The sequence below is a fragment of the Cyanistes caeruleus genome, chromosome 16 (genome assembly GCF_971803275.1).
Source record: "Cyanistes caeruleus chromosome 16, bCyaCae1.hap1.1, whole genome shotgun sequence".
Classification (NCBI taxonomy): Eukaryota; Metazoa; Chordata; class Aves; order Passeriformes; family Paridae; genus Cyanistes; species Cyanistes caeruleus.
In genome coordinates, this window is record NC_141716.1 from 2,346,090 (window position 1) to 2,364,609 (window position 18,520).

The 18,520-nt window shown below is 43.9% G+C and overlaps 2 protein-coding genes across 2 annotated transcripts in view; both read right to left on the bottom strand.

The window, feature by feature from the left end:
• Positions 1 to 820: 820 nt before the first annotated feature.
• CBLN4 (cerebellin 4 precursor) lies at positions 821 to 7,312 on the bottom strand. The gene is made up of 3 exons (XM_086852993.1): positions 6,983 to 7,312; positions 5,670 to 5,786; positions 821 to 3,269 (listed from the first exon to the last, which is right to left on the bottom strand). Exons 1-3 carry the CDS (start codon positions 7,247 to 7,249, stop codon positions 3,072 to 3,074), a joined length of 582 nt encoding a protein of 193 aa, XP_086709119.1. The 5' UTR covers positions 7,250 to 7,312; the 3' UTR covers positions 821 to 3,071.
• A 9,496-nt stretch (positions 7,313 to 16,808) lies between these two features.
• LOC111938000 (uncharacterized) overlaps positions 16,809 to 18,520 on the bottom strand; it is a 28,644-nt gene continuing 26,932 nt past the window's right edge. Inside the window, exons 17-18 of the mRNA XM_023939566.2 lie at positions 18,029 to 18,112; positions 16,809 to 17,398 (exon numbers count right to left, since the gene is read on the bottom strand). Of these exons, the coding sequence (XP_023795334.2) occupies positions 17,294 to 17,398; positions 18,029 to 18,112 (189 nt within the window). The 3' untranslated portion in view covers positions 16,809 to 17,293. The remainder of the gene's footprint in view (positions 17,399 to 18,028; positions 18,113 to 18,520) is intronic.

The window sequence follows — 18,520 nt, forward strand, 5'->3', positions numbered from 1 at the left end:
GTTCATTAAGAAATCACTGATAAAAAAATAAATTCTCAGAAAGTAACTTCTTTCTTTTGTCCTTCCCACATGTGGCTGAAAATGCACAGCCTTTGTAAGGTACAGAGTTCCCTGGAAAGGATGTGGGTATAGATCCTCACCCTGTGCAGCACAGGAGGGATTGTGCCCTCCCCAAAGCCTGCTGGAATTGCAGAGGATCAGAAAGTCATTTTTAACCTTTGCAGAGCAGCTCAGTGCAGGGCTGAAGCTCTTTGAAAACAATCCAACCTCTAATCTTAAACACCCTTTAAAAAGGGAAGTGTCTCCTGAGCTGTTGCTTCCCAACAGGAAATGCAGGGCATGGGAAGGCAGAAGGAAAAGGAGTTTTATTTTCCAGCCTGGCTCATCCTCTCTCTTCTGGGAGCAGCTCCTGCTGACACAGCCGAGGTTGGACAACACAATAAAAATGAGGGCAAGATCTGGTGGCCCAAATTGTGTCTAAACCCCACAGTTTGTTCTTATTTAAATGTTCAGGTGTGACCTGCCTGTCCCCAGAGGCCCCCTGTGATGACAGCAGCTCCACTTACACCTTTCCTTTAACCACCAAAATAATTAATTATCAATTCTGCTTTTAGAAGCATTTTCCATCAAAATGTATCACTCCACTGAATAACTTCCCAGTCTCTCCAGCTCAAGTTTAAATAAGTATTAATGACTGAAGAAATCAGGAATGTTTTGCTGAGGGGCAATCAAAGCAATATTGAGATAGTTTGGGATTATTGCTGGATGCTAAAGCAGCCTTGAAAGATCATTTGTTCACAAATCCAAGAAGTTAGATACATTTGGTCATTCAGAAATTATACTGACACCTTTAATGCCATTTTTCTTTCTTTTCTTTTACATTACAGATATATCCATGGGCAGGGGGAGATGGTGGATTTTACCAATTTTATACAAAATACCAATGCTCCCATCTGAAAGAAGCTCTTAGGACAAGTAACCTCTTTATAACATCATGCAAACGATGATCTGCAATCCCAGGCGGTTTAGATATACATATATTTATACACACACATTTTGGGGGTACAGCAGTAACACATTTTTTTGATTGGTCATCATGACTTTTTCAGATTTTTCAGCCATGTCAATCATTCACCTTCTCGCCAGGTCCTTCCACTTCTTCCCCAACTGCAGTGGGAACAGAACAGGAACAAAATTGTGTGGGGATAAAAATCAGCTCCTCTCTGATTTACAGGGGTGCAAAGTACCCAGCAATCCTCCTGAAACAGCCTGAAAAAACCCCTGTGCTGGGTGAGGGAAAATCAGGAATTTGGGCACAAAGCTGTGCCACCAATCCCCTGATGTTTTTGTGAGGAGCACCAACCAGCCATGAATTAGATTTTCAATCAGTGGAACATCAACGGGACACACCGCACTTGGCCAGCAAGGGAAGGAGTTGGAAACAGACCCCAAAAACAGCAAATCCCAGCCCAAGGTGGCTTTTAGGGAAGCTCCCAGATTGCTGCAGATGCTTCCACCCACAAACATTTTCAAGCAGGCAGAAATTTTTCATTTAGAACCAAATCTTTCATGATACTCAAGGCACAAAGATCCATCAATTCTGTGTATTTGGGGCACGAGGGATGAAGGTTTCGTTAGCAGCTCATGTGAAAATAATTTTATTGAATATTCAATCTGATGGCTCTGGAGTTTGATGTTGATGGCAGAACCTGGAGCAGAGGTTTCATCCCAAATCCTTTGGAATCAATGTGATTCTTAACACCAACTTCAGTGAGGCCAGCATTTCTGCCTAAATTTTATTTTTAAATAAAATGCATAGGTTAATTTCTAATCACTCTGATTACCTCCAGGATTCTGCCACACTTACTCGTGGCAGTTTTTTTGCCTCCCTGGATATTTTCTGTGAATCCCAAAGAGTTTCTATTTTGCATATAATAATTATATCCAATTAAAAAAAATAGTTTGAAGTGACTCCCAAAATCCAAAGGGCAAAAGTTCAGCTAACGTATGTTAATCTTTATTATGGAACAACGAGATAATAAATAAGTTTATGAATTCACATGACCTGTACAAAAAGCTGGGAAGCTTTTGTACCAAGTTAGGTCCCAGTTATTTGGATTTCATATTTGTTAAACAAATGATCTGAATTTTTTTACACCTGTGGAGTTAAGGCAAAATCAGATCAGACCTTTAACACAACAGAAGGGCTGGAAAATACACAGAAATACAAACAAAGGAGATCCCATCTCTAGCTGACAAAGTGGTTGTGTCTAAGGAAGGAATCCCTCAGGAGTTGAACAAAGCAGTAATTACCAATCCAGCTAATTAAAATTGAAGAACAAGTGTGAGGTGTCCTGCAGGGCAAAGTTGTTTTAACAAAGTTGTGCCTGAATGACCACCTTTAACTCTGAATGGTTATAATCTGCTTTTCCTCTTGGGAATCAGCCCGTGGAAAAGAGGAACCCCTTCCACATCCAACCAACCCACACCCACAACCCCTCAGACTGATGGAGGCTGGACTTGATTGTGATTAAATACTGGGTGACCCATCCAACACACAACAGGCAGAGGAGAACTCGAGTCAGGCTCAATTCTCAATAGGAATTACCTCTCTACGAGAGCGGAATGTGCGCTCCCGGGACAGAAACATCAGCAATATATCAACACATCAATGTTCTTTGGCAGCAACACACTAACTCGTGCTTGAAGTCTGAACTCAGACTCTTCTACATCAAAGATTTGGTGCCAGTCTTTTCACAGTTAAAGAAAATCCACTTCTTCCACGGATCCGGTAAGTCCAGGAAATGAAATTGGAATAAATCTTGCAGGCGGCTTTGGACGGTAACCTTCAGCATTGATATTTATTGTCTGCTTTAGTCTCAGTCCAAAGATATCGTATTTGAACACACAGGATTCTGTGGAATTTCTGAGTAGTTCAGATGGGGCCAAAATCCATGGAGAGAATCCAAAATCACCCGTGAGAAAGCAATAAAGAACCATCATCACTCCCATGACGACAAAATGATCTTCATGAAACAGAGGTGAGGACGAACGCCACAGGAAAAGTGACTTTACAGGGGGAAGACCAGGAAGCCGGAGAATGTCGAGTACTGCCATCCACCCACCAGATTTCCTTTCTCCAGCTTCAGGTAAACCTTGTCCTCCTTGTCCAGGTACAGCAGCACCCCGTTGGTGGCGGCCTCACGGGTGACGTCCTTGTCCCCAGCGAAGGCAGAGATCACTGGCTTCCCATTCAGCATCAAATTCACCTGCAAGAGAGCCCCTGAGAAGCTCTAATTAACTGCAAAACATACCTGGACATTAATCACAGCGCAAGGGCCCAACTTTTGGTGTTTTGGGTTGTTTTAAACTAATAATGACATTTATTTGGCATAGGCACGTGGATGTTCATGAGCTGGACCTGCAGCTGAGTGAGGCATCACCTCAGCTGGTGTCACTTTGCTTATCTCAAGGGTTATTTAGGCACAAAGGAGAAAAAATATATATATTTCCAAGAAATCTGGGCACACAGAGATGTTACATGAGGTGTCAGAAGCACCACAGTGGGCTGGGAGCTTCCACTTCACTGGGAACAAAATGTGTGTCCCTCTCAATACTGATGGCAGCTTAGCTCTGGAGTTTAGAACACACTTTTAGCTTTATAAACCAACTCCATTTTCTTTCTATAAAGAACTCCTGTGAGGCAGCACAGCCTCTGCTCTGGGAGCAGCAGCTCTGAATAAAGATGGGCAGGGCCTGGGGGAATGGGCAGCTCCAGGCATTTTTCCTTTCCCCCATGGAAAGCCATCAGCTTTGCTGTTTTTCCTTCCCAAGCAGCTCTAATGCAGCCACAGGGGGTGAATTATGGCATTCTTACCCACATCCACTGTGCTGGACATGGTCCTATTAATTTTAATGGGAGTCACCACAGAATAAATTAGTGCTCAGCAGAAGTCAGGGCAGCAGAGGCTGGGATTTATTTGGGATTCACCTGTCTGGGAAATCCACTTAATCAGGTGTCTCCAGGGAAGCAATTGCAGTTTAATGATATTTAATGGCTCTAACAGATGTTGTGGGGGCAGAGGAACATGGCTTGTGTGGGAAGCCTGCAGGTGATTTAGTGGGGCTGAGACACAAACCAGTGCAATGGTTTCTGGTTCTCGTCCCCATTTACCCCACAGAAAAAGGGCATCCAGGCTTTACTCATTGCTTGCCTTGGGTTTCTCACTCTTTCTGTTCCCTCAGGCTCCCCTGGAATCATTGACAGGAATTCAGTCACAGCACAAGACACATGAAAAGCTCGCAGGGGATGAGCTCACACTGACCCTTCCAAAACAGAGCCGAGCAAACCCCTCCATCACTTCAGGATCTCTTATCCATGAAGGATTTTGGGCCAACATTCCCTGCCACAAAACTCCCAGGTGTGAGCTGCTGGTGTGTGAAATGCCAGAGTCTGAGCTGGACTTCCAGAACCCAAGGCTTGGCACCTTTCCTGGCAATGGGCATTTTAAATCCACTGAAGTGGCTGACAGACAGTTGTTCAACCTTCAGCATGCAAGAGAGTGAAAAGAACACACTCTGAGCACATTGAACAGATTATAAACTCACTATAGAGATTTTCAGGTCAATGTTTCATTTAAGGCTGTGTCATTGACCTGACTGAAATTAGGATTTTCCTCTGTAAACTGCAGGGGAATTTCACCAGAGATGGGATCGTGGTGTTCACCAGCTCTCTGCCATCTCCACTTCTCCCAGGAGCTTCACCAGCAACCCAGAGCAGCCACAGAGCAATGTCTGATCACTCCTCCTGCAGAAATCCAGCTCAGCTCAGCCTGGCAGGCTGGAAACCACAGCCAGGAGAGAGCAGGGAAGAGCATCAGACACTTCAGAGAAGCTGGAGCTCTCGTGCTGGAAACCAGGGGAGCCACAGATGTTCCTGCAGCTCTGGCAAGCCAGGAGGTGTCACAGCAACTGCGTGACCTGGCAGGGAGATTAAGGAATTACTTCAAGGAATTTGCTGTTGGCTCAGCAAGGGGATGTTCAGGAATTTAAAGGCTTTTCCCTCTTGTATTTAATTAGGCAGCTCTGTTGCTATTGAGCTACAGAAGAAAGTGCAGAATTACCCCTTTTCTCTAATATATCACACACCTTTTAAACATTATATGATGAAAAAAGGAAGTTTAAACCGCTATGAAGGGTCCCTAGAAGACATTGCTGCAGGGAAATAACCAACCCTGGTCATCAGCACACTGAGGGCATCACCAGGGACCTGGCACCAGATGCCAGGGCACAAATTGTTCCAAAAATACTCAAATCTGGTACCCAGAACTCCTGTGTTCCACACAGTGAGTTTAACCTGGAGCAAAACACGGCTCTTCAGCAGCATCTAAGTGAAATTCAGAGCTCTCTTTTACTCTTGGATCATTCATTCTATGGAATGCTCTTTGTCACCCCAGATATTCGTGGCATGGAAGTGAAGTTGTGGTGATTTATCTGTGGTGAGGCTCCTGCCTTATTTCTGTTCATTTTAAATTAATGGACTCTACTGCTAGGAAGTCAACACCACAGGTTGCTGTAAATGAAGCTATTTTTCCTTTAAGTGCTCTCGTGCTCAGTCAATATTCTATCCTAAATGAGCAATTTAAATAAAGATTTTATAATCAACATACCTGAATTGTTTGACTCTGGTAGACTTTAATTACGTGGAAATTGAAACTGTAAATTCCTTTCCGTGGCGCTACAAAGACAGACTCCAACGTGAAAAAATTGCCCACATTTACAAGGATCTACAAACAGAAAAATACAGCATGGGGATTAGTGCAGGTGGTGAGTGCTAAAGGAAAATACAGATTGTTAACTTTAGAAACCGTTCACCAATGGAAACATTTTAATCTGCATCTAGACTGGTTTATTCATTTTCTCTCAATTACTTTGGAATAACTCATAAAATGGGTATTTAGTTGTATTTATAGGACAACTTTACTACAAATAAACTAAGAGGGGAATTATTTCTTACTTTGCTGCTATACCATACCCTCAAGTCCTTTATTCCATACCTGTTTTTTAAAAGGCATTTTTGTTGCTCATTCCCCCAGAAAGGACACGAAAACACCAATTCTGGGAGTGGCACACATTTTTTGGGCTGAAAAGCAATGGCCAAGCCAACAGTGCCTTCCCAAAGAGCCAGGTGTGAGTGAGGAGCACAGCACGAGCCATTCCCAGTGCTCCCAGCTGCTGGCACATCCCAGCAAAGCCTGGCTGGGAGCCTTCAGTTCTTTTAACCAGCGCTAATAATAATTTGGGTTTAATTAAGCAGAGAGAAGTGACAGAGGGGAACAGACGAGATGAGTGCATCACCCATATGCTAAACAGCCTCTGTAATGACAGCATTTTGCTCTCTTTCCACCTAATTATGCTTTTTTTTTAATTGATCTTTCCAGGCACAGCCCTCGGAAGCCTGTGGGATTGTCCATGGGGTTTTAGGGTTATTTAACCCTTTAGGGTTATTTACCCTGAGCTGCCTGGCACATCTGGCTGCAGCTGGCACCACCATTTACTGCTGGCTACAGCAGGCTGCAGAACAAGAAGAACGCTCTGTGTCAAGGACTTTGTGCCCAGGACGGGAGCTGGGATGAAAGCGTGTGCAGGTACCCGCACACCAGCATCGCTGCTCAGCTGAGAGGAGCCGCACATTGATGCTGCTGGGAAAGTTCAGGGCTTTTCCCGCAGAATTCGCTCTCCTCCCCCTCTCAAAAGCGGCACCAACAGTCCAAACCCCACTCGGGCTGAGAGCCCCGAGCCCCTCGGGCCGATGCCGCCCCAGCGGTGGCACCGAGCGCTCGGTCCCCGGGCTCGGTCCGCGCTCCTCCGGGGCCAAGGGGGAGCCCCCGGAGCCCCCCCGGGCCCAGCCTGCCCTGCCCTGCCCCGCTCTCCGCCGGGATGCGGGGAAGGCACCTGTGGATGCGGCGCTCCCCGGGCTCACCTGGTCGAAGTAGATGATGCGCGTCTTGTTGCTCATCTCGGAGGGCTCGTGGTTGGTGCTCCGCACGGCCGAGAAGGCCACCTTGGAGTTGGCCGCCCGCACGGAGATGCCCAGCGGCGAGGAGGACGAGCCCTTGGCGTCGGGGGCCGGGTTGGAGTCGCAGACCACCAGGCACTTGCCCTCCAGCACGATGGGCTCGGTGTCGTTCTGCGCGGTGGCGACGCGGCCGCCCAGCGCCAGGGCCAGCAGCAGCAGCCGCCAGCCCATGGTCCGCACCGCGCCCCGCTCCGGCCACCGCTCCTCGCTCTCCGCCCTCCTCCTCCCCACCAGCACTTTGGGCCGTCTTCTTCTTCTTTTCTTTTCTTTTCTTCTCTTTTTTTTTTTTTTTTTTTTTTTTTTTTTTTTTGTCTCCTCCTCTTTCTTTTCTTCTCTCTTTCCTTCTCTCCCCGGCTCCTCCGGCGAGCTCTTTAAAACGCGCCGCAAAAAGCTGCCCGGAGAAATACGCTCTGTCCAGAACGGCCTTTTCTCCCCTCTCTCCGCATCAAAAAAGAGCGTGAGAAAGGGAGGTGGGGGGAAAAAAGCCCCTCAGGTGAATTATTGCTGAGAGAGAGAAACGAGAGGTCGCGGAGAAATAAACCCATGTGGCGCTGCCGTGACCGCCGGCAATTGGAGCTGGAGATCCGGGATGAGAGGAGAGAGGTGGGAGCTTCCCCCAGAGCTGCCTCTGCGAGCACGGGCAGGAGCTGCAGGGTGTCCTTCTCTGTGTGTCTGTGTGTCTGTGTGTGTCTGTGTGTCTGTGTGTCTGTCTCTGTGTGTCTGTCTGTGTGTCTCTCCCCCTCCCGCAGCACTTATGTCACAGCCAACCTGCCCAGCTCTCAGCTAGCGGGGGCTGCTCCAGGTTTCATGGCCAGGACCCCTCCCCTGGGCATCGCCCCCTGCTCACACACACTCCCGTCCTCCCCGGCACTTGTGGAGCGGCTGCAAAGCCCGGGGGCAAGCGCCGGAGCATCGCAGCATCCCCGATTTCCAGGAGGAGGAGGAGGAGGAGGAGGATGGGAGGGAGCTGCAGCCTCCCTGGAAAGCAGCACCTGCACCTGCCGGAGCCTCCCAGGACACGGAGCTGTTTGGGATTGGGGCAGGACACCCTGCAGGCAGGAGGGAACAGCTTTCCCCAAATCCCCGGGATCCCCGGCAGGGCTGTCCCGCCGGCTCTTGGAGGATTTCCGCGGCCGGGTGTCTCCTCACGGTGCTGCCACAGGTTTGTGTGTCATTTAACACCTCTGTCTGTGATTAATTCAATTTTGTGGCGTCTGGTGGAAGGATTGGGAGATTGAGCAGGTACCTTCGCTTAGTTCTCCCATCAATTTCGAGATGATTAAAATCATCTTGGCTTCCAGACAAGATCTTTCCTGCATCTCCCGTTTGAAATAATCTCCTGGTGAAACCTAAACTCACTTCAGGGACTGGCAGAAATGGCACAGTGCTCCCAGAAGCAGAACTGGCCACACAGATTTCCATCCATCCAAACCAAAAAAGGCACCAATAGTTTGTAAGAAATTGAGCAAATGATTTTTAGGTAGATGCCTTTCAGTACAGCCAATTTTTTTGTGCCTGTAAGAGTTTTGCAACAAATATGAAATATGTCCTGGCTCAGCCATTAACCAGCAGCAGCCTCCACTCCCTGCTTGCCCACGGCATCTCTAGGGACAGATAGAAGAAATTAAAAAAGCAACAGGAAATTAAGAAGAGGAATAAAAAGCACCAAAATCCACTCTCTGCTGAGCACCAAAGCTTCTGTAGGCAAATGTGAGTGGGGTTTTCAGCTGATGTGGAGAGCTGAGGGTGAAGCATTAATTCTGCAGAACTCAGCAAAGTCCTTCAGAGGCCATAAAGCAGCCAAAATTCTTAGCAAGCATCAAACTCCCTGAAATTCAGAAGGCCAGAATAAAATGTTAAGGAATTCCATCGATCAGGCAAGAGGCAAAAATATTTCTGTTTTCTAGGAATGCATCAATATCCTCTTGCTCAGTGCCACAACAAGGATGGATGGAAAGGTCCAGCTGGGAAGCAGCATTAATGTAAGGAAAGGAAACAAGAAATCAAACAAACACTTGCAGCACAGCTTTGTACCTCTTGTAGAAATTTGATCTGCAGATTAAAAGTTTCCCTCCTGTGCACAGGAACATGTCTGAGGACTCCAGCAAAACAAAGCTGTGGGGAGAAGATTTTGTAAATACAAATGTATAAATAGTTCCACACTATTTCAACATCTCCTGCTTCAAATCTCTTCTGTCCCTAAAGCCTTTTAACACTGCACAAGTAACAGCAAATATAATTAATTACATGTGCACATAAATTCCAACTGGAACTTGAAACTGCTGATGATTTTCAGAGATTAAAAACTTCACAATAATTTTAGAAATTTGGTTTTGATTTTGTTGGACAGTGACATTGACTGTCTCTGTAGATATTCTTCCCAATATCCCATCCAACCCTGCCCTGTGCCAGTTTGAAGCCCTTCCCTGTGTCCTGTCCCTCCATCCCTGGCCAAAGCTTCTCCATCTTTCCTGCAGCTCCTCCAGGCCACACTGAGCTCACCCCAAAGCTTCTCCTGTCCAGGTGAGCAATCCCAGCTCTCCCAGCAGAGCTGCTCCATCCCTCTGCTCCTCCTGGAGCCTCCTCTGGACCCTCTCCAGCAGCTCCAGCTCCTGCCTGTGCTGGGAACCCGAGCTGGATGACTGAAGTGGGCTGGAATTTGGCCAGGGGACCCCACACCTGGACCAGTGCTGGGGTTGCCCATCAGCTTCCTCCACCTGCTGCTCCAAGAGACATCAGGGCTATAAATGATATCCATAATCCACAAATCCATGCCTAAGGAAGCAGCCTGGAGGGTCCCTATCACCAGAATACCTGATCCACATCAAACAAATCCTCCTTTTTTCCCACCCAAACAGGAGGAAGAGAGCTCCAAGCTTATTTGTAACAATCCTTGTTTGGGTGGCTGAGCAGGGCTTTAATTAAAGAGCAAAATGAGGGAAGTTTGCAGGGGGTGCTGCGGGAGAGGCGAGTGGAAAAGTGGAGTTTGCATTTCATTCCTAAGCACCAAGGTTAATGATTGTTCTTATTTCGTCTGACAAGGAATTTCTCACTATTGATCCAGCTCCCTCTAACAGGGATTTTGTGTTTCTTCCTTTGAAGTAAAAATGAGTAAAACAAATAGCAACAGCACACAACAATGGAAATTCAGTTGGATTAAGCTCACAGCTTCTTTCCCTTTCTGGACACACACTTGGAAGCCTAAAGCTGCCTCCAGTTGGAAGAATTTTGCTGTTTCACAGGAGACTCCCAGCACTGAGGCAGCTTTCTGACAGAGGGAAGAGCCTCAGGGAGAATCAGGATAAAACACCATGTTTGCATTTACATTTCCTTCTACCTCTCGCCTTGTAAACCTGCATTAAATACAATTTCTGTATCAATATTACATGATACCTCCCAAATCTCTTCGGAAACAGAACATCTTGCTTTGTATAATTAGTCATTTGCCTTACAAAAGGGAGGAATAATCTGCCTCAGACTTCCTCTCACGCTTTTGAGCTTGGTGCTTGGAGGCCTTCGGAATTTTTCTAACCCCTCGGTAGCAGAGCCCTCCTTCCTCTCCTTGCCTTTCTTCCTCAGCCTAATTATATTTCCCTTCTGTCAGGCTGAGCTTTGTGTTTGCAGAGCGTGGAGAGGTTCTGGCAGGAGCTGAGCACTTCCAGCCCCTCCAGGACCTGCTCCAGGATCTGCTCCCGGCTCCGCGCGGCGCCGAGCCCACCCTGAGCAGGAGATGTGGGATGGGGGGGAACAGGGGGGTTCCATCCCAGAAAAAACATGGAAATCCCCAGCAGTGCTCGTGCTCAGCCTTTTCCCTGTGTCCTGACACCCCTCCAGGCTGGAATTGCAATTCCTGAGCCTCCATCTCCATCTGGCTGTTGGCTCCCGGACAGCTGGCCCGTGGTTCTCTGCTGCTCAAACAGTTTGTTGGCCAAACCCAAGACAAATTCACCTGGCTAATGAGCCTGATGGTTCCTAAAAAACAGCCTGTAAATGTTTTATAAAGTAAATTTCACTTCATTTATATGAGCATAAAACGTAAACAGATCCTGCAGGAATGTAATAAAATCTTCAGCTGCACATGTGACTATAATGAATAGAAGGTTTTGGACTTTAATTCACACTGATGCAGACTCAAGCCTAGATTTTCCTTGCTTTATTTTAATCTAAAATTCCAATTTTTCTTATTTTTTTTAAGTAAGCTCTTTCAGTAGTCTGCCTATTTAAAGCACCTCTCCTCAATCCATCCCAAGTCCAGGAATTTTTTAAACTTTCTGCAGCAGCAGAACAGAGAAAACAATGAAAAACAATTTCCTACCTGTATTTGTTGGGCTGCTTTAGTTTCCCTGACACTCTGCTATGATAAATCTGTGTTTTGATGGCCTCCTCAGGAAAGAGAATTTTCAAACTCGCTGTGAATTTTAGAGGTGATTAAGGAAATGAGTCAGCAGGATGCCTGCATGTGGAAAGGTAAAACTGCTCAGATCTGCTGACAGCTCTGGCACTTGAGGTCTTTATTCAGCATTTCTTCAGCAGCCAGAATTTCTCTTTGACCAAAGCTGAGCAGGCTCCAGCCCCAAGCACCAGGTGAAAACTGAGGTTTGAAATTCTCCCAGGCAGATGCTGCCAGTCCTTCCAGCAGCACTTTCTCCTTGATGGATGTCTGGGATTATTCCAGTTTTTCTGTTGCTCAGATGAGGTTTGCATCAGTGTAAAAGTGAGAGCAAAATGAGACCCTGGAAGTTCTTCCTGCTCCTTCTGAGACCCCGGGCAGGAGTCACTTGTGTGCAACATCAATGGGCCAGCAAATGTCATCATTAATCTTCACTGAACTATCCACAAATAGCTTGATATTTCTTGTATTTATGTTTATTCTGAATATTTCCAGGAAATATTTCCATGTCCAACCCTGCTGTAAAAGCAGAGCTCAGGTGGATTAAGACCATAAAATCAAGTACCCACATGAACTGCTTTTAAAGCAGGTATTTGCATTTAAAACTTGTTATAAAGCAAAATTTAATTTTGCTATTTTTTATTATATTTATTATATATTTATTATTTATATATTTATTATTTATTATTTATTTTTTATAATAAAAATTATTTTTGCTATTTTGTTTGCTATTGTATTTCAGTTATCTTTTTGCATGGATTGCAGCTCTTTGGGGAGGGTGTCAGCACAGCTTTCCTGCCTGCAGAAAGGGAGAGACAACTGCAGAAAAACGATTTACACAGCTAAAACACAAAGTTTTGTGCATTTTGGGCCGAGGAACTGGAGAGCTGCTTCATCCACTGCAGCTTGGAGAGCAGAGTCATCACAGCAGGGCTGTCCTTTCACAGGACATTTCACAGTAATTCCATCACCTCAAGGGTTTGATTTTCCTAATCAGCTTAATTCCTGACAGCAAAGTGAGAGATGAGATTGTTTTGAATGGCAGGAGTCCAAGGAACAGGCTTCAGTGTGAGCAATAATGACAGCAGCTTGGGATCTTATCTGGGAGTTATTTACTGGCTGAGAAAAGTTCCTGCATTGGAATTGAGCAAATTTCTATTTAGAATTGCAGCATTTCAGCCTGAGTCCCACAGATCTTTTTGAGGAGAATTTCTAGGAGCTACAAGAAGGATTTTGGTATAAATCTGCTCATCAGTACTTTATGGACAATAACCTTTGGGGGATTTTTAGGTCAGTGTTTATGAGCACGTGGCATCACCATGGCAGAGATCATCAGTTGTTTACCCTGTTAGGGTTGTTCAAAAGAGTGATTTATGTTTCAAAACATATTGCAGTACTTCTAAATTGCACCCAGGGACTTCAAATCTTCAGCTGAAACCTTTTGTTTCAAATGTCTCGTTTGTCAGATGAGCTTAAAGCAATATTTAGCTACTTTGTGGCTTTCTCTTGTTTAATTACTGCTGACTGCTGTTGTATAAAACGTCCCCAATGGGCAAAATTCATCCCTGGGTAAATAGGCAGCAAGTGGGGAGGCTTAAAGCTCATTTAGCAATGCCTGAAGTCATCTCAATGTACACCCAAAAAAAACCTCTGTGCTGCTCAGACACAGCACACCGTGCTGTGAGCTGAAGGATTCGAGTCAGGGCTGAAGAAAATCTTATTTTCACAAAGTGTTCCTACCTGAATTAGCTGGAGCTTTCAAAGGCTCCCCTGGACTTTGTCACTCCGGGAATAAAGCAGCTGGTTCAGCTTTCAGTACGTTCTAAACAGTGGAAAAAATGAATATTTACGTTGAATTTGGGGAGAAAACTTCGCAGTGGAGCATTCTGGCAGCCTGACTGAGCCATTCATGCAGGAATCTTGTACCTGTGAACATCCATCCCAAATTCTGGGAGCGAGGCAGGATCTGCCCAGGAGCTCTTGGAGTCACCTCAGCTCAGAGCAGCCTGCAGGATTGGAGTTCTCCACGTCTTCTTCTTTGAGATGAGCAGTTTAAAACTCATTTGTGGTTTTTCTGAGCCCTCAATAGCAGCAACTTCTCGAGCACAGGAGGATTTCAGCAACTTCTCGAGCACAGGAGGATTTTCTGAGAACTCTTTGAGGCTTTGGTTGTTGTACAGTGGGCACCCAACAGGGTTTCAGAAATCCCACTTTTATTCTCTTTATCCAGCAGCATTTCCCCCTTCTCCTGAAACTGGTTTGGATTTGAAAGGCATTAATTCAAGCCAGAAACCATAAGTGATATCAAAGCTTTTCTGCACAGAACACCTTCCAAGTGACCACAATTTTAATTTTACTGCTCGTTTATACAAATTAGCAGGAGCACCCTGCCTGGTGCCTGCAGTTCAGGTAGGAATGGGGAAATAAAAAAAAAAAGAGGAAAATGGGAAAGCAAAGTTCAGCCACTGCCCTGGGATATAACTGTGGATTTATAGAAGTTAAATTTTTTCTCCAGTGCTGGGTGATCTCTGCTCTTTGCATTATTGGTTTGAAGGAACCCTGAGAGAATTCTGCCCCTGGGGAGAGGAATTTGTATTTCAACCTGTGAATTCTTGAAAAGCCCTTGTGAGTGGTGCCCCTGTGGGAGCTGCAGGAGCTCCCTTTGTCCCAGCGTGTCCTGGGAAAGATCGAGGTGCTCTGACACTGGATAAAGTCAGGGATTTCTCCTGGGAGCTCCAGGCCTGGAGACAGGGGCTGTTCTGAGCTGTGAGATACAGAAATTACCTTCCCTGACAGAAATGTGCATTTTAAGGAAACAAACCATGGAAATAAATCTCCTTTTGCTGCTGGAGCCAGTTCTGACACTGCTGAGCTGACCCACAGCTGAATATTGACACAAATTTCACTGACCTGAACTTCCTCTGACACCCTCACTGATATTTCATATTCCAGAATATGCCAAAAATCAGCTCTGTGGGAAAAAAAATAACCCAAATATAAAAATACTGCAGTTCTTGCAAGTCAGATTGCTCCTAATAGTAATATTTTCCACAAAGAGAAGCATCACCCAATGCTTTTATGACTTTTGCAGGATAAAATCATCACCTGCTAAGGAGGGATTCCAAGGACATTATCCACAGGGAGACTTGGAGCTCGTCTATAAAATCCCAAATAAATGTTGAGGTGTAAAAAGCATTATTGTTTTAACCATTAAAACACAGTAATACAATTTTAGAGACCTGAAAAACCTCAGCCTTCTGCTAAATAAATTAAGAAATAAAGAAAGAGGTAGGGAATGAGGTCTAGTTATTTTTACCTATAAATCAGGATGTCTCAAGCTCCCAGGCAGGAAGGAACAGTTTATTTGGGAAAATGGAAACATCTCCCACTCCACAGGGAAGCTTTGTGCTCTCTGAAGGGGAGAGAACTTCATGCCAAGGAGGTGCTTGGGCATTAATTTTTTTAATTAACGTTCCAGGATGTTCCCACAAAGGCACAGATATCGACCACTGGGCAGGAGATATTTTTAATTGGGAGAGGCCTTGCCAGCTGAGCTATAAAACAAATACAAGCTGTTAAATAAAGTAATGGGGAAGAAAGAGTTGGGGAAAAAAGGTAACAAGGAAAAAAAAAAATGGAAAAAACCTTTAGTTAAAAGAGACTTAGCAGGATTTTGGAGTTAAAAACCCATGAAATTTAACATGAGCATCACGAAAGCCGTTCAGGGATGCAGGGATCCTGATACCATGGAAATGGCACTGGTGTCCAGGATGGTCTGGCATGATTCCCATGTAAATGAAGAGAATTCCCATTTTGGAGCTGTAACCACACACATCAAAAGCTGCCAGTGCTGTTGGCAGGGCAGGGACATGCTCAGGGCAGGGCACTGTGGAACAGGGCTGCAAGGAATTAAAAAGGAGCTGGATTTTCCTCTCTCAGGAAGAAATGAGGGATGGAAGCTGCAGATCCTGTAGGTATCACTGCTCTGATGCTGACTGGAGGCAAACACAGCCAATTTGGCATAAAACTAAATACCTGAATTGCTTCTGCAAATATTTTTATGTAAAATAAGTCTCAGGGGCGCTAATTTTGGCTCTGTTTTATTCTTTTTTCCCCTGAGAAGGTTACCTGGGAGCACAGTCCTGGCAGGACTGTTGGGAAGCACAAGTGACACATTTTTCTGGCTCAGACATGGAAAAAATCTTCCACCCCCACTTTCCAGGCAGTGCCCAAGCGTCCCTGCCCTGCAGGTGATGCTCCTGGGCTGCCCCAGCAGGGAAATTGTGTTTGCAGCAGCAGCCAGGCTCTGTCCTGGCCCTTCCCCTGCCCCCCTGGAGCAGCAAAGGAGATGCTGGGTGTGGAGAAGGGAAAATTCCAGCTCGGAGGGGGCTCTGAGGAGGGAATTCTGAGCTGTGAGTGCATCCAAGCCTTTCCCAGGGGTCACTCCCAACCACACAGGGCTGAAATCGGGGAGAGAGTTCAGAGTTTCCATCAAAGCCCAAAGCCGGACACAAAGACCCAAAATAAATCAGATAACTTTCCTAAAATAAATCACTTTTCTCTCAACCCAACACTGTTTGCAAATCTGGGAGGGAAAGTGGCAGATTTTATCAATGCCCTTTTACAGCTGTTTTCTGCTTTTAATGTTAAACACACCCATTTCATCTTTGCATTTCTAGGCCTTCTTTTCCTGCCATACACTGAGCTCCAGATAATTATTCTGATTAAAGCAACATGTAAAAAGTGTAATGTAATTATATACATTAGAATTATAGTAATAATAATATACAATTATACATTAACATGTAATTATTCCAATTAAAAGCATGAAAAAGCCAACAAACACAAAAGAAATATTTCCTCTTTTGAAAACCAGTGGAAAATAAGATAAAATAAAATAAATAAAATCAAAAATAAAATAAAATATAAAATATAAAATATAATAAAAAATAAAATAACAGTAAACAATAAAAAATAAAACAATATAAAATAAAATAAAATAAATAAAATAAAATAAAATAAAATAAAATAAAATAAAATAAAATAAAATAAAATAAAATAAAATAAAATAAAATAAAATAAAATAAAATAAAATAAAATAAAATAAAATAAAATAAAATAAAATAAAATAAAATAAATAATTTCCTCCCACATCCATTCCTTAGATGCACTTTTTTATTTTATTGCTCTGACATTTTTCTCTTCCTGCCAATGCAAATCTTAAATATTGATCAATTTCTATAGCATTTATGGCAAATACATAACATTAGCCATAAAAAAAGCTATATTTTTTGTCCTGCTTAGGGGGGACAGAGCGAAATAAAACACTCAGACAGACACTTTCGTCATTACATTCCATGTTTGTAATGTTTTAATAGCAAAATAAACAAGAATTTGTTAAAATATTCTCCTCTGTGGGCAACAGCTCCCCATTTCATTATAAAATGTGTGAAGTATTCTTTAGAAATTCCATCAGCAAACAGAAAGTTACTCATTGAAAATAACAATTAAAACTGGGTCAGAAGCATTCAAAGGGAAAGATGGAAAAGAGGAATTATGAGAGGTTGAAAGTGTTTCTTTTCTCAGTATATGGGAATCTGAAGGTACAAAAGCACAAAATTGAGAGGCTCATAAGTGATCTGGGATATTACAGGTTAAATACCACTGAAAGTTACACATCATAAATTGAATTTCTCTCCAAATCAAGGTGTTCTGCTGCACAGGTGAGATTGGCAATGTGCTGCTGATCATTATAAAATAAAAAAACAATTAAAAATTGTTTCCTGGGCTCCTCCTTCCCTCAGCTCTCCATAAAATTTGTTTTTTTATGGTGTGACTTCAGCACACGCCTTCCTAAACTCGGTGATGAACGATGATATCCACCCAAAGAGTTCCTGGGAGTCCAGGTCTGCAGGCTCCCCAAACTTCACCTGGAAATTGGAAATAAAAGAATATTTAACTTTTACATCTGGGTGATCTAAACCATGTCCAGGAGCTTAATGAAATTTAAAGAGTGGAGAAAATGTAAATATCTCCATTGTTGTTAATATTGATATAAAGAAACGGAATAAGAGGTACAAAAGGAAGGGGAAGAGGAGGAAGAATCAAACTTTGAGCTGTCTGAAATCTCCAGGGGACTGAGATCCAAAATATCCCAAATAAAAGTGATCTAAGGAGCTTTCAGTGAGCTGCCTCAGTAACCTGGGTTAATCTCTCTGGCTGGACTACAAATCTCCAGCTGAGGAGGAGAAAAATCAGTAAATCCTGAAGTTTTCTGGCTCTGCAGCTTGGGAGATGAATCCATTCATTAAAGGAAATGTGTACAAAAATGTCCAAATCCCAGGATCAGGATATTCTTCCAGTTTCAGGGTTAACCACCCCATTTCTGTCCCTTTCCTCAAGATCTCTGACTGCTGTTAAATATGGGATTTTCTTTCTTTTTCTACAGCCAGTATAAATATAAAGCAAGTGGGAATTTCTTGCGCTCCTTTCCCCTCCTTTCCTCCCTTTTAAAAAAGAAATGTAGGTTTATTTTCGTTGCATTTTAATTTGATATGTACCAGCACGTTGCTATAAAGCTTCTTCATTTCCTCACATCTTTTTGACAGCTGGGAGAGATCCCCTTCATATTTCTGAATTAAATCCTGTAATAAAATAAAACTTCTTAATTTGCTGTAGGAGCACACGATTAAAGCAGGAATTAAACAGCGGTGAAAGCAAAACCATTCAAGGCGGAATTTTCATGTCATAAAAATTTCACATTTCACAAAAGAGAAACACACACACATTCCCTTGCAAGTATTAAGACATCAAAGACAAAAAAAAAAAAAAAAGACAAAAAAAAAAAAAAGAAAGGTTGAAGTTAGAGAATTTTAACTGTGTTATAAAATGACAAAACCTAAATCTAAAAGCAGCAGAGCCAGGGGAGCATCACAAGGTCCTGATTTCCTGATTTTGCAGCAAACACTGCCAGTTTCAGGTCCTTAAAGGGCAGAAACAGCCTTTAGAAACAAACCTGGAAACCAAATTTCTTCATTTTTGATTTGTTTGAA